This window comes from Callithrix jacchus, chromosome 18, assembly GCF_049354715.1.
Source record: "Callithrix jacchus isolate 240 chromosome 18, calJac240_pri, whole genome shotgun sequence".
NCBI lineage: Eukaryota > Metazoa > Chordata > Mammalia > Primates > Cebidae > Callithrix > Callithrix jacchus.
Window position 1 is genome coordinate 27,845,909 of NC_133519.1, and position 15,130 is coordinate 27,861,038.

The following is a 15,130-nucleotide window of genomic DNA, read 5'->3' on the forward strand; positions in this document are numbered from 1 at the left end:
TTACGCAGTGAAAGCAGAATCATCTACTGTCTGGGTAGACATCTCCCATGCAAAGACACTTAGGAAAACCATCTTTGAACTAGTGCAAATCATGTGATGTTGCCCCTCTCTGAGACGCCCCCATCACCCCCACCCCAAGGCCATCAGCATTCATGCTAACACCAGGTCAAGGAGCAAATGATGCCACTTAGCTGTTCCTCATTGGTCACATTTCTTTTCATTCCTCCACAAGAGCCACATAGGTGTTGGGTTTTCTGTGTAGGTTTTTGTGGCATTTCTACCAAGCAGAACAACCATCTCAGCAAGCTTGGTTGCATTCGTAGTTTTTTTCCGAACATAACATCCAGTCTGCTTCTTGGGTTTTGCCAACCTGTTTCCTGTGCTCTATTGTAACACATTTCATAAAACCTGTTTTTCCAAATATTCTAATGTATGATACAGGGAATTATTGGCCCTTTCGTTAACACCAATTTTAGGGTTAAATGCTAGTGTATAATTTTAGCAGCAATTTCATGCCTCTTGAAATTAAGAGGAGCATCACTGTTGTGCTTCCAGTTACTGCATCTGTTCAATTATTTCCCTTTTCAGCCAGATACTCCAAAGAGAAGACACGCTTTCCTTTCTTATGCTCACATCTGAGATCATTTCCAAAAGCAATGAGATCAGCCTGAAGTGCCCCAACAAAAGGCCCAATTTGACACACTTTGGGCATAAAATAGCCATTGAAATGGAGCATATTAAACAAGACACCAGACTAAATCATGTCAAAAATCACCTGATGCTATTCACTCTCTAAGATTAGAATTGTGTCTGTAGAAAAGCCATTCTGATTTCTCCTACAGGAAAAGAAGCAAGCCCTCTGAGTTCCCTGCAGGCCCCCCTCCCTCCCTCCCTCCCTCTTCTTCATCCCCCGTGCTTTCATCTGCCCTGCTGGGACCCAGCCCTTGCTCCCTCTGTTCCAGCTCTGTCTTGCTTTGGGGCCTATGGAGGCTGGAACAGTTGAACTGCATGTTACCCTCATGGTCTCAGAGGCAGATCCTGCCAACAGTTTGGCTTATCATCATCAACTAATTAGGGTCTGATCTCTCACCTGGAATATTAAGTTCATCTTCAAAAGATGAAAAGCTGGGCTTCTTTAGGCTGCCACCCTCTCTAGGCAACAACACACCAGGGTTGTTCTTTATAGATCTGAAGGTTTCTGGGGAGGAAGAGCCCATCCCCTCTCTTTCTGGCATTTAATATCACCCAATTTCTCCTGGACCTTATCTTTTGTAGTTTCTCATTTTTACTGGCCCTACTGAATCACCCCATTCCCAGGGCCTCCGATCCAAGTTCAGCCTTTTCTCCTGCTCCCCATTTCCTGAGGCTGCAAACATTCAAGTCTCTAAGACGCTATTTGGATCAGAACTAAAAGTTCCAAATTAAGTTATCAATCAGAAGTTGTTAACTCCTAAAAGTTTATTGTGCAAGTTGTGGCGACTCAAAAGAAGCATAAAACATGGCCTCTACAGAAACTGAATGTCTAGTTTTAAAAAGAAACAGAAAGTAACTCATCACACAATCAATAGTACTCACTTCTAGTATTTTTTGGGTTTTTGTTGTTGTTGTTGTTGTTGTTGTTGTTTTTAGACAAAGTCTCACACTTTCACCCAGGCTGGAGTGCAGTGGTGCTATCCCAGCTCACTGCAACCTCTGCTTCTCAAGCGATTCTCCTGCCTCAGCTCCCCGAGTAGCTAGGATTACAAGCATATGCCACCATACCTGGCTAATTTTTGTATTTTTAGTAGAGACAGGATTTCACAATGTTGGCCAGGCTGGTCTGAACTCCTGCCCTCAGGTGATCCACGCACCTTGGCCTCCGAAAGTGCTAGGATTACAGGCATGAGCCGCCATGCCCAGCCTCTCACTTCTAGTTTAAGGGGTTTTCACAGAAGGGGAGTCTCTATGGTGGAGGACGGCATCATGAAGGCAGCCACATAGCCACATTTGACTGAGATCCCCATGGTAAGAAAACCAAGCCCTGGAAGTCACAGAAGGAGCAGATGCTGTGGAGGACAGGAGGCTGTGAAGGGCCTGGCAGAGCAGGGCAAAGTATAAATTCAGGAGGAATAGAGAAGATTGGTGAGGCAGGTACAGCCAGATCCAGAAGCCAGAAACCAAGGGGCAGAGGAATTCAGTCTTAACATGGTAGCAATGGAGGGCCATTGTAGGTCCCAAGGAGAAAAAACAGAAGTGGGGTTTAGGAAGATCGCTGTGACAGCCATGAATAGGATAAAGTCCAAGTGAAGAACAGAAAACAGCTGGTGGCTGCTGCATCAGTCCTAACAGGAGATAATAGGAGCCTTGACGAATGTTGGGAATTAAGAAAAAGGTATAAATATGAACAGTGGTTTGAGAGAGAGAAACCAGGACTTAATGTGTTAAACATATGAGGCGGCTGTATGAGGCAGAAACGGGAAGGGAAGCCAGGCTTTCGGAGGATGTAAAGACAAACATTGGGAGCATGTCTGTGACAGTGGAAGGCAGCCTGAAAGTGGAAGCTGCTCCAGCGGAATAAGGAGGACAAATTCTAGACTACAGAGGGAGAGGCAGGGAGTGAGAAAGTAGGATGTGGGTGGAGGCCGCAGAGTCAAGGAACTGATGGTGAAAGAAATAATCATTAAGGAGTAGGATTAATCTAAGAATTTTTAAGACAAAGGAAATGAATATGACTTAGGGTGAGAAGGTGTGAAAAGTTTTTAAAAATAGAAGAAAAAGGAAAAAATAAGAAACATATTTTACCTTTTCCAGGATCTGGGAAAGATGGGAAAGAGTGAGTTGCACGTGGTGAGGTTAACTCCAGATGGGCACAAAAGCTGAGTCCCTGGAGACTGGAAGGGGAAGACGAAGAAGATGGAAAGGGGAAGACGAAGATAATGAAATTTTGAGTTAACACCCCCCCCCCCGCCCCGCCCCACTGAGGGCATCAGCCTTCCCTATAAAGATCAACCTCTTGAGAGTTAAGTTGTGGTGAGAAGCATTGGAGGCATTGAGTGGCCACAGTGAGCCTGGACGCAGAAGCCACAGAATCAGAATAGGTCTCTCCTCACTTGAAGCAAGGAGAGGCACCCAAGACCTCGTTCATTTAATAAATAGCATGAGCCCCCTTGGCAACATCCCTAGCCACAAGTCCTGATCCTGCTAAGTTTTACCAATTGTTAGAATTACAGTCTAATCCCTCACCTTAAATGCACAATTTACCTGAGCCCCCTGCACAATAGCTCCAGAAAAGAACACGTAGCCTCTGCTTGCCCCGAGAATAGAAATCTTGCCACCTGTTTCAGCAGTCTATTCCACTTGTGAACACCTCTAATATTTAGGTAATTTCTGTCCTCATATATTTAGCTTAAATATCCATCTTTATGTCTCCACGTACTAATCCTAATAATTCCCCACAGAATTTACTGCATTTTTTTCTCAGTAGCCCGTCAAATATTTGGTAACAGTGACCACAGGCCATGACTGCCTCCTGAAGTCCACTCTTCCCCAAGATACAGCCCAGATGTCCCAAGCACTTCTCCTTTGACATAGTTCTGGGTTTTCGTCATCCTGTTTCTTATAGATGGGAACCCTAGTTTGCTGATGCATCTCTTCCTGTGTGGTCTCCCGTTCTGAATGTGGGTTTTTGGGTGTCATCTGAGCAGGCCTCGTGAGCCAGGGAGAAGTCAGGTTGAGGCTGCATGGTGAGACCCAGAATGGCCCAATTCTGCCTGGCTCATCTCTAGCTCCTCCAAAGACAGGAGGAACCAGGAGTGGCCTGTGTCCCATTATGGGCCTGGAGGAAACAGTTGGGGTATGGGAGGTGCAATGAATAGGAGCTGAGTGGAGAAAGTTCTCGGCAAAAGCAGTAGAAGCGATGGAAGCGGGTTGGAGAAAGTAGCATGAAAATGGTTAGCTTGGGGGATAAAGTGGAGGAAGAGTTCAGTACAGCCACGCTGAGAAACTGGGTGGAAATGGAAAGGTAAGTAGAAGCCTCCATAAGTGGAAACCAGGTTTGCTGGAAGTGGGTCAAATATCCAAAAAATCCTGATAAAATAGTGACAAAGGGGACAGCCTCATGAATGTATCTTTTTTTTGCAGGGGACTCCCTCAGTTATCATCAAGGACGCCCTTTCTCCACAGAGGATAGAGACAATGATGTTGCAGTGACCAACTGTGCCATGTCATACAAGGGAGCGTGGTGGTATAAGAACTGCCACCGGACCAACCTCAATGGGAAGTACGGGGAGTCCAGGCACAGTCAGGTGAGCGACGCTTTGCCTCTGCTGTGAATGAGCCGGAGCTGTGGAGCCCATGCTCCCTTAACTTTATGTTTTAAAGGCACACGTGGGTCCTTCGTTTGCCTTTAAAAAGAAATATTTGGAGTCTTGAGAAAAATAATGCAGACAATGGGATAAGATCAGAACAGAGTAGAAGCTATAGGAAGGAAAGGAAAGGACCCAGGAGCTAGAACTTACCCAGAGAAGCCCTTGATGCCCAGCCAAGTTCCTTTTCATTCCCTCCTCAGAAGATCCCATGACGAGCTTATCAGTTCTGGGGACAGCTTCACAGGCTCAACTTTACCCTAAAAAGGGTCCCAGAAAGGTAGAGGTCGAAAATACTAGTGCGAACTGAACAATCTTTCCCTATCAGAGACCACAAGTCAATAGGGCTGGGCTGGGTGACAGGGAAACCAGGAGGACCAACTAGACTTTCTAAGTGTTAACACTGAAACAGCCCACAGCTGAGACATTCCTTAGTTCTGAGCCAACCAAAAGGGTTTGTCACCCTAGTTAGAAACCGCCTAAGTCTCTCATTAGAAGTGAGCAGTCAAACACAGTTTGACTTCCAAACGCTTCCATCATGTTGGGATTTCATAACCATTACTGGTGGATGCCACTCCTAGAAGCCAAAAACAAAGCTGGTAGTAAGGAATGACCTGCAACGTGTTCCCTGTAAAGACGCAGGCCACCAGCACTTTTAAAGAGAAAGCTGGAAAGAGACTCTGCCCCTTTCACTTTATTGGGAACACGGCCTCAAATCTTCATGTTGGCTGAAAATAGCTAACCCCACATTGTGGATTCCCTGTTCCCATAATTACCATTCTTTTGAAGTGGGGCATTCCACGGTGGTGGATGACCTGACATGCTTGTCTTTCTCATGTCCAGGGCATCAACTGGTACCATTGGAAAGGCCACGAGTTCTCCATCCCCTTTGTGGAAATGAAGATGCGCCCCTACAACCACCGTCTCATGGCAGGGAGGAAACGGCAGTCCTTACAGTTCTGAGCAGCAGGCTGCTGCGAGCCAACCAATCTTTTCTGTCATTCGTTTGTCTTTTATAATATGAAACAAGGGGGGAGGGTAATAGCAATGTGTTTTGCAACATGTTAAGAATATGTGAAGGAAGCAGGGATGTAGCAGGAATCCGTTGACTACCATCTGCTCTTGGTTTCTGCTGCCCTGGAGCCTGACCCTCAGTCTCCATTCTCCCTCCTCCCTAGCCCTCCTCAACCTTCACCTCCTTTCCCACCAAGGAGGAAAAGTGGGATGTTTTCTTAAAGGGCCAATTCAAAGGCAAGTTGTGGAGTACAGATCGCTATGGTGCCAGGCAACACACCTTCTTTTTCTACCCTTCTTCCGAGATGTCCCCCCCTTCCAGGTATTTGTGATTTTGTCACAGCCTGCCATAGCCAGGTTCTCACATTGGCCCAGAAAAGAAGCCTCAGCAAGAGAGGTTTGCCAACAATTCCCCTTAAGAGGAAACAGATCAACTGTTCCACATCCCAGCAACCGAGGTTCTTTGCCTTCCTTCCTTCTCTCCCTCCCTCATTCCTTCCTTCCCTCCCTCCTTCCTTCTTTCTCTCCCTCCCTTTTTCCTTTTTTCCTTTCTTCCCTCCTTTCCCCCCTCCTTCCTTCCTTCCCTCCTTCCTTCCTTCCCTCCCTCCCTCCTTTCTTCCTTCCCTCCCTTTCTTCCTTCCCTCCCTCCTTTCTTCCTTCCCTCCCTCCCTCCTTTCTTCCTTCCTTCCTTTCCTCCCTCCCACCCTCCCTCTTCTTTCTTTCTTTCTTTCTTTCTAGACAGGATCTCACTCTGTTGCTCAGGCTGGAGTGCAGTGGTGCAGTCCTTGCTCACTACAGCCTCACCTTCCTGAGCTTAAGTGATCCTCTCACCTCAGCCTCTTGAATAGCTGGGACTACTAGCATGAGCCACCACCCTAGCTGATTTTTCTTTTATTTTTTGGAGAGACGGGGTCTCACTATGCTGCCCAGACTGGTCACAAACTCCTGACCTCAAGCAATCCTCCCACCTCAGCCTCCCAAAGTGCTGGAATTACAGGCTAGAGCCACTGCACCCAGCCCCAAGTCCTTTATAATGGGCCAAAAGTTCTCATCTTCTGACACTTTTACTACATCGGCCATATGTCCTATTACTTTTCAAGAACAGCAGCTGTTTTCTGGCCTGATGGAGCCTTTTGCCTAATTCCAGCCTGTGTTAGACTCCAGAGCCTCACAAGCCCAACCAGTATTTTGGAATCTAGTTCCCAAGGCCTTGCCTGCTCCTGGCCCTGGGTGGCACAGAGGCTATGTCCCTGTGAGTCATTAGCCACTGCCCGCACTGACCCTCAGGTCAGACAGGTACTTTATGCAAAGGTAGGAGTGGGAGATGTTGGTGGCTTTTAGCACTTTTGGGTCAGCCATTGAGGAAAGGACTGAAGAAGTCACAATCAGGGCACTGCCCTAGGGATTATAGTTCCCATGGGAAACACGGATCTCCCCTAGCTTTGTTTTCTCATTTCTCTTCCTATTTGTCACAGATTCCTTTTTCTGCCTCATTTCTGCCGTCACTCAAGCCCTCCTTAGTGTAGGTGGCTTAATAAGAGTCAGAAAAAGAAGGCATTTGCCCAGAGAGCCACATCCCTGACTGATAACCCTGGAAAGAGGTTGAATTTTTTTTTCCTTTTTGGTCCTATGGGAAACAGGAATGACCTTCTTAATGAGGTGAGATCATGAGAAGCCTTTTCATCTTCTTTTACTATTCTGCCTTTGAAAGGAAAAATGATAACAGCCAAAGGAAATTACATTCAGAAATCCAAAGGTGAATAGGCAATAACTGTGGGCCTACTTCCCATTTTATGAGCAGCACTGTCTTCACTAGCATGATTTCATTCTTAAGCCCAAGAGAGCTAGGGCTTTAAAAGGCATAACCTTTCAACTTCTCCTCCAAATCAAATATCAGCAACCATCCCTGCGACATCTGCCCAAATCCACGCCCAGTTCCTTAAGCTGTCTTCTTCCTTTCCCCTCCCATTCCTCAAGGCCCCAGCACCATTTTCCGTAGTGCCTATGTTTGTCTAACTGGGGCAGCATGTACCTTTGCCAACCAGTTACTGGATGAGCCTGAGTGTTGGCAATTTTCTAACTGAAACATCCTCACTCTTACCAAGCTTTGAGAACCAGGATGGACAGTCCCTTGGGCTGACCATCATACCTTGGACCTCATGGGGATGCAGCCAGCCACCACTGTCTGGAGGCATGCTCCTTGCCAATCTCCTAGGCTTTGTCCACTGCTGTGGTGTGGATGTGATACCCTGAAAAATCTAGGCATCACTTCCATTTCTTACTTCACCATGGGCTTCAACAAACAGGGAGGAGGAAGAAACAGAAACAAATCCTTACAACAAGCATGTAAATTGCATAAGACTTAGCTAGAGATGGGACAACAATGAATAGCAGGAAGCACATTGAATGGGAAACTCATCTTAGCTACATGACCTTGACTGGGTTGTTTTGCCTCTCTAGACCTCAGCTTCTTCAGCTGTCAAATGAGAGGTTAGACTAAAATGAGTTCTAATTTCCCTTTCAGTTTTGACAGTCAATAATGCTAATCTGTGATCTGAAAACCTGAGTAGAAATTGGCATGGTGAGAGAACACAATTAGGTAATGAAAAGTCACTCAAGTCCCTGTTTCATGAGGAAAGAAATGAAGGAAGGAAAAAGAGATCGATTCAGAAGTCATAAGTAAAACACACATACACAAGAAGACATTGCAGAAAAGACCATGCTGAGTAAGAGGCAGAACTCATTTTGTCCATAGAAACAGAGCCCAGGTACCTGGGTGGTGCCAGCACAGCCCACTTCATCAAGGAAGTTGAAATGGAAAAAGATTATGTGTTCTCAATTCAGATGAAAGACAAGAAACATCAGTGGAAACCAAAATCTTCCCTTTATTGAAATCATTCTACACTATGGAACATTTTTATAAATAATACCAGTGGCATTGCCTAGCTTCATTTTGAAGCAAGAAAGGGACTTCAAAGATCAGCTCATTCAGCCCTCTATAAAAGGATTATAGATTCCTTTTATAAAGTAGAGTAATTTTCTCATGAGTTTTCACCAAGTTTAAAAGACACTGTGCCCCACCCTCTTCCCAAGGTCTATGGTCAACTTGACTCAATGCTCTTAACTTTCCTCACTGATTCCTGCTTATCCTGCTCCTCTGAGCACAATTTCTCAAAGGCAGATCCAGTAAGCAATACTCGTAAGCACCCACCCTATGCACACCAGTTTCCTCAAGGGACTCAAAAGGAACCAAGGCAGACCCTTCTCCGAGGCTGTTTAACTGCAGACCCATCAGGATATGTATGTACCTACACCCAAAAACAAAACCACCACCAATGACTGCAATAGACCCACTGACTAGACCCAAGACACACGCAGTTTCCCGTTTTTGCATTTCCCCATCATATAAAGATAGTTGCCAGCATATCAAACTCACATCCAGCAGGGTTATTTCTGGAAGGTGAAGGGGTCAGGTGTGGAAGGGATGGCAAGAATGACAAGTCTATGGAAAACTGCTGGCCTTGAGACCCAGAGTGAACCCGTGAAGGGGGGCTTGCTAAGTGTGGCCACAAGGTGGCAGTCACCTCCTGAAACCCTGTGTGAAAAGCCAGGTCTCCAGGTTTCCAGAAGAGCCAAACCAGGACCCAGGAAAACTGGCCAGCTGATTTGTATGGGAGATTGATTTGTAAAATCAACAACGTGTGGCAGCAAGGAAATGCAAGCAAACATCTACAAATATTTGAATCCACCTGTCCCTCACCTACCAACTTCCCCTCCACTACTCATAAAGTGGTAAGACCCCTAACACCCTGCTTCGTGGGAACCAACCAGTATCCTGTTGTTTCAAAGCCAGACCTAAAGAACCATGGTTGTCAATGAGCTCAATGCCAAACCAAACAATACTGATCACATTTTTACGTTTCAAATCCAGTCCCCGAGCACAGCTGTAGATTAAGGGACAGAAGGTCATTGTGGAATCTTTTCAAAGAGCTCTTTTAAAAAAGCATCAGTTGGGAAAGAGTTGATGAGTTCCTCTTTGTCCCCTCTTCTGGAGAAAAGATGGAGCGCGCAAGAAGATGGTGCACGCACCAAGCTGAGGGTGTTGAAATAGACTAGCTGGTGACCTGGATTTGCAAATACTCTTGAGGCATGACAACATTTTATTATTATTTTTTTTTTTACACTCCACTCAGAATTTCAGGAAAGGTGGGGCCCCTTGCCCAGGATATGTGGTTTCCTACTGCTTGCTTCCTTATCACTAGAACACTATTCACCAAATTTCTTCATTCCATGTCTTTTCTTTCAAGTGGTTAGGGTGTGGGGTTGGGGTACACTTTCCACCTTACTTGCATCTCACTGTCCTCTCTTAAAATGTTGTTAAGAAACCTCTGAAAGATTCAAACTTCAGTTCAGTTTCAATAATTCCATAGGAGTTGGGATAATTTGTTTCCACTTGCTTCAAACTTGCCACAGCTGCAAGAGGAGTCTTGGGACCTCAGAGGAACAGGACAGATCTGTGGAGTCTGGGGGTCTGCCCCCACCCAGGTGCTGGACGCTGCATACTCAGCTCTGCCTCACTTCCCTGATGGTGTGCTTTCACCCAGGTTACCGTAACAGAGAGGCTCTGTCCTCTAAAGAACGCTGAGTTACAGGCTGGATTCTGGGGCTGTGCCTGTAGCTTCTCTCTGGTTGTATCACAGAGTCCTCTGACCACATTCCTGAAGGTGTTGAGCTAAATTCCTCTTCAAACCTTTGCTTCTTCCATAACCCAATCCTACACATATGTGATGAAGCTTTCTTCAACAATACTGGAGCATTTGGATGCTACCAGTCCAGAAGCAAGCAGGGAAAGCAACTACTATGTGCTTTAAGATGATGTATTGGTGTAGATTCAGGTCCAATTTGGAAAAAAAAAAAAAAGTCTCTGTTTCCTTCTAATTGTATTCACCCTGGATTTGTTTATGCCAGTTCTACATTCATCAAGCTTTGAGAAACCGGTGGGAAGAAGAAAAACATAAAATTAAGAAGAAACGGACAGATCATTGGAGATTTAAAGCAAGCCTTCTGCAGATGGCGCCATACTAAAATGCAGAGGCCAGGCAGGAGCAGCCATGGGAGAGGCAGCAGCACTGGCTTCTCAAGTTCTGGCCTCCCATCTCCCACCAGAGCTCCTGCCATTCACCCACTTTACTTGAGGAGAAACTAAGGCACCAAGGCCTGTCGTTGCACAGAAAACCAGAGGCAGAGGGCTTCCTTTGCTTGCTCAGCCAATTCTGCATGGATCTCACTTTTCCATCACCAGTGACCACAAGCCTGATTTGTCATCTCCAGCATTCTGATTGATTTTTTAAAGTCAACCCTTGCCTGAAACATGACTTCATTGCACCTGCAGCTCTTCATTGTCCAAATGTCCTTGGCAAACCTCGCAGTCTTTGGATAGTGTTGCATTTTCTTCAAACGGGAAATCCTCCCTCCTTCCTCAAGCTTAATAAGGCTCTCACAGAGCATCCAAATAACACAGCTCTTGTTCCTCAGACACACTCAGAGACCCCTCTGACAACTTCATAAAACAGCTCCTTATTGTCTGGGCTGTGAAGCTGGGTTAATGCTAAAGTTCCAGTTCAGAAACATTTAACTCTATTATTCTCATGACATCAGCTCTTCTGGTTACTGGCACTCGCTCATTGGCACCATGGATTCAGGTCAGGTGGTGCAGGCATCTTCCCTGAGAAGCAAGCCGCACACTCAAGAGGTCTAGAACACCTAGGTCACAAGAAAGGGTTTCAGTCCAGTGCATTGTCAGGTAAATGCATGGACGAGAATGTATGGACTATTATTTTCTTCCCATCACTGGTTTAGCAGCCCCCAGGGAGACCCTGAGTTGCTCTTTTATAGCCTAATATTGAGCACTAATATGGTCAACACTGCCTCTAACAGGCAAATGTTGGAAATACACCTTCAGAGCTGGATAAGACTCAAGATCACCTAATCTGATTCTCTCATTTTATTTCCTCTCAAAGAAACCAAGGCCAAGAAAGGCTAGGGAACTTGCACGCAGGCAATCAGTAATAGAGCCGAGTTCAGGTCTGGTATAGGCTTTTTAATTTGATTATCCCCAAATGACGACTAAGATAAATAGCATTTATTGCATACCTACTACTTACCAGATACTGTGCAAAGGGCTTTACATATCTTACTTTATTAAATCCTCACCATAAACTTAAAGTCAGATTTAACCATTTTATAGATGAGGGAATGAATGGAGGGCTAGGAAGGTTAAGTAACATGCTCGAAGTCACACAGCTACTAAATAGAGCCATAATCTGAACCTCGGTCTAATTTTGAAGCCCTGGATTTTTCCACTTCACGAGGCTGCTCCCTTTATATTTATTTAACCAAGTGACCGCCATCTTGGATTTTACTAATATTCTCACAAATGGGCTTTGATATTACTTCCTCTGACTTTTAAGAAATGGAAATTCTTGCATTTGTTTTGCCATATACTCCAGGGGGTTCTCAATAAGAAACATCCAACGGCTCTTTCCTTTTCTTTCTTTTTAAATTTGGCAGATGAGGGAGAGGGTCCCCAACAGAATGGGAGAGTAAGATAAGAACCAGAACATAAACCCAATACCCCCACCCCACTCTTTTTGGAACATCCCAACATTAGAAGAGTGGGATATTCCAAAGTCATTTTTTTGAAGCTGGAGCAGGCAGTGTAGCCAGGATTAAGGAAGGAAAAGCCACAGGATAAACATGGCACATGTTCCCAGAGCGTCAGCTTCACTCCAGAATTTGGGAAGAAAGGGTTATATTATTAATGTTTCAAACCAGTACAGATAGTGCAAATGCAGAAATTCTATAAATTTTTAGGCTACAACCAGCAGATTACAGACTGATTTAGGCTACCTTCTTCCAGACTTCGGGGAGTACAAACACCTTAACAGACCCCTGCAGGAGTACATCAGTGGAAATATTTGGGGGATGAGGCTAGAAGGCAGGAGATACATTCATTTTACTTTCCCCCGGTTTCTTTTCCCCACACCTTCCCTGCCTCACATCCCCAGTGGATGGGAAGGCACCAGAGGACAGCTGGCTACAATCTCAGCTTTCTTTGCTACTCTGGGGAATTTAGAAGGAAATCAGTACTTGGCAACCTGGTATTTTTAGCTGCCAGGCCAAAACTCCAGACATAAGCACCTTCCCTTTAATTGAATGATGTTTATATATAAAAGAATAGATTTCCCCAAGAAAGAACCCCGGAACACTGGCTCCCTTTCAGTATGGGGGCTGCTTGGGCAGCAGTGACACCTGTGCGTTAGATGCAACAGACACCATGACGCCTGCAGAAATGTCAGCCATCTAAGTGCTCCTTTACCAGCTGCGGAGGCCCAGACTCACACCATGGTCCCACAGACTCAAGGTTTACAACCCACGTAGTCTATTCTGGTTAACACATAGGCTCCTCCTTCTAATCATTGATACATACACACACACACACATGCACATGTACACAGGTGCACATGCACACACACACACACACACACACACATCTAATGATTCCAACCTCGAATACTCCCCAGGCCCATGGGGATGCCCAGGTACCCTAAGCAAGTCACTGTGACACTGAGGAGGGTCATTACCTGGGGCTCCAAGCAGCTGAAACCCACCCTGGTGGTCTCTGGATTGTGGTTCTGAGAAATCATAAACACCAAATCCTCCAATCCCTCTGAATCTGAGTTTGTCATTTTAACCTTTAATAGCCTTTTCAGGTAAAAATAACAAAGACCAATTTACTGACTTTGTAGCTACAGTGAGCTTGAAAAAGCACTTACTTAAAGACTGGAAGGAAGCAAAAAAGAAGAAAATGGAGTACATACTCCTCAGACAATGCACACTTTCATGAGCTAAAATAAAAATAAAAACACAGAGGAAGGGAGAGGAAAAACCAACTTCCCTGATCCTTTCATGTCACTGTAGCTCAAAGACTGGAATCTCTGCTTGTTAACCATTGTTAACTAGTATTTTTAGTCCTGGTTGCTTTTAGCCTCTGTATAGTTCCTTTTTTAAACACATTTTCTATACGTTAATAAAAGATCCTGAAAGAATGACACGTGTCTTCTGAGTCCTTGGGAGACTGGGGGGGCATGCCTGTCTTAAGGATAGGCCTGCCTTCTTTTCTCTGGGCCTCCTGTCCTCAGCGTTTCTGGCCCACTTCTGCCAACATTTCTTCTCTGCATCACCCTTTGGGTGAACTGTTCTCCCCCATGGCCCTGCTCGCCTATCTACGCCCCTTGTCCACCCTGTTTCTGTTCTCTTGTTATATCCTGAATATTTCTGCCCTCCTCCTCATTCTCCCCACCTGCCCCCCACTTCTCTCCTCTCTGCATCTTTCTCTCTCTTCCTTTATCTTTCCTCCCTATCTTCCACCCACTTTCAGAAATCATAAACACCAAATCCTCCAAACCCTCTGCATTTTAGTTTGTCATTTTAACCTTTAACCGCCTTTTCAGGTAAAAATAACATCTCACCCTTTGCTTTTACCATCAGAAAAGGTCACCAGTGGATGGTTGCACCTGGTGCCCCAGCATCACTGGACGGGCCTGGTGTACAGTTTTGAGTCCTTGACCAGCCACAGAGACAGTGACACACTGCCCACCTTTTTCCGGCCTCCTCTCCTGGCTCCCTCAACCCTCAAGTGCCCAGGGGTGGTCTGATCCCCAAGGTTCTAGTGCCATCTATGGGTACTGGAGAACATCTGACAGGCCAGCCTGCCTTCCACTCAATCAGCTCCTCCACTGCCAGGGAGCAGCTCAGGCTAATAATGCACCATTAGCCACTGCCTGTCAGCCTTGGTCACTTGGAAAAACCTTGTCCCTTCCCGTCCCTTACAAATGGACCCAGCGCATAATGTAAGACCAACTCTAACCTCTGGGTTACATTAAGTAAGACCCCAGCCAAGGAACAGCCTCAAAAAGAGGGTCATGAGGGGAACTTCTTCCAGTCCAGATACAGGAGCACAGGCAGTCAGAAAGTGCAGAGATAACTGAATAACAGTGTGGGGTAAGCACCACAAACCCAGACACGCTCTCCCATGCTGGAGTGGGCTCGGGTTTTTTGTCTGTTTGTTGGTTGGTTAGTTTGAGGCAGAGTCTCACTCTGTCACCAGACACCAGGCTGGAGTGCAGTGGTGCGATCTCGGCTCATTGCAACTTCTGCCTCCCGGGCTCAAGCAATTCTCCTGCCTCAGCCTCCTGAGTAGCTGGGACTACAGGTATGCGCCACCACGCCCAACTAATTTGTATTTTAGTAGAGATGGGCTTTCACTATGCTCTATCTCTTGACCTCGTGATCTGCCCGCCTTGGCCTCCCAAAGTTCTGGGATTACTGTGAGTGAGCCACGGTGCCCGGCCAGGCTCGTGGTTTTTAGGAACCTATCCGGGGGAAGTTGGATGACAACAGAAATTACTCAAGGGAAAAGGAGAGGTGGGAGCCACATGAACCAGTGTTGGGGGCATGAAACAGCACAGCCTGCTGGAAAGGGGCCAAGAGTGGTTTAGTACTCACATTTGCCTGGAGTTCAATAACACAGCCCAGAACAGACTGGGCATTGTGCAGACAAAGACCGCCAAGGAGAGACCTTTCTCCACCTTCCATATTAAAGGGGAGAAATAATGAATGCTTTAAAGAAGAAACAGAATCCCAACCCTAGAAACAACTTTTTTTAAAAGGCTCCTTCCTTCTATTCTCTTGTAGGCACCAGCAGGCTTCTT

At 45.9% G+C, this 15,130-nt stretch overlaps 1 protein-coding gene and 1 long non-coding RNA gene across 5 annotated transcripts in view; one reads left to right on the top strand and one right to left on the bottom strand.

Moving 5' to 3' along the window:
* TNR (tenascin R) overlaps positions 1 to 13,462 on the top strand; it is a 440,410-nt gene extending 426,948 nt beyond the window's left edge. The window contains exons 22-23 of one of the 2 annotated variants that reach the window (XM_002760337.6): positions 4,120 to 4,283; positions 5,187 to 13,462. In XM_002760337.6, coding sequence (XP_002760383.3) covers positions 4,120 to 4,283; positions 5,187 to 5,306 — 284 coding nt within the window. In that variant the 3' untranslated portion in view covers positions 5,307 to 13,462. The remainder of the gene's footprint in view (positions 1 to 4,119; positions 4,284 to 5,186) is intronic. The other variant, XM_017966077.4, reaches the window with a different exon arrangement.
* LOC144580253 (uncharacterized) overlaps positions 1 to 15,130 on the bottom strand; it is a 138,890-nt gene that overhangs the window by 16,848 nt on the left and 106,912 nt on the right. The gene's annotated exons all lie outside the window — the stretch shown is intronic.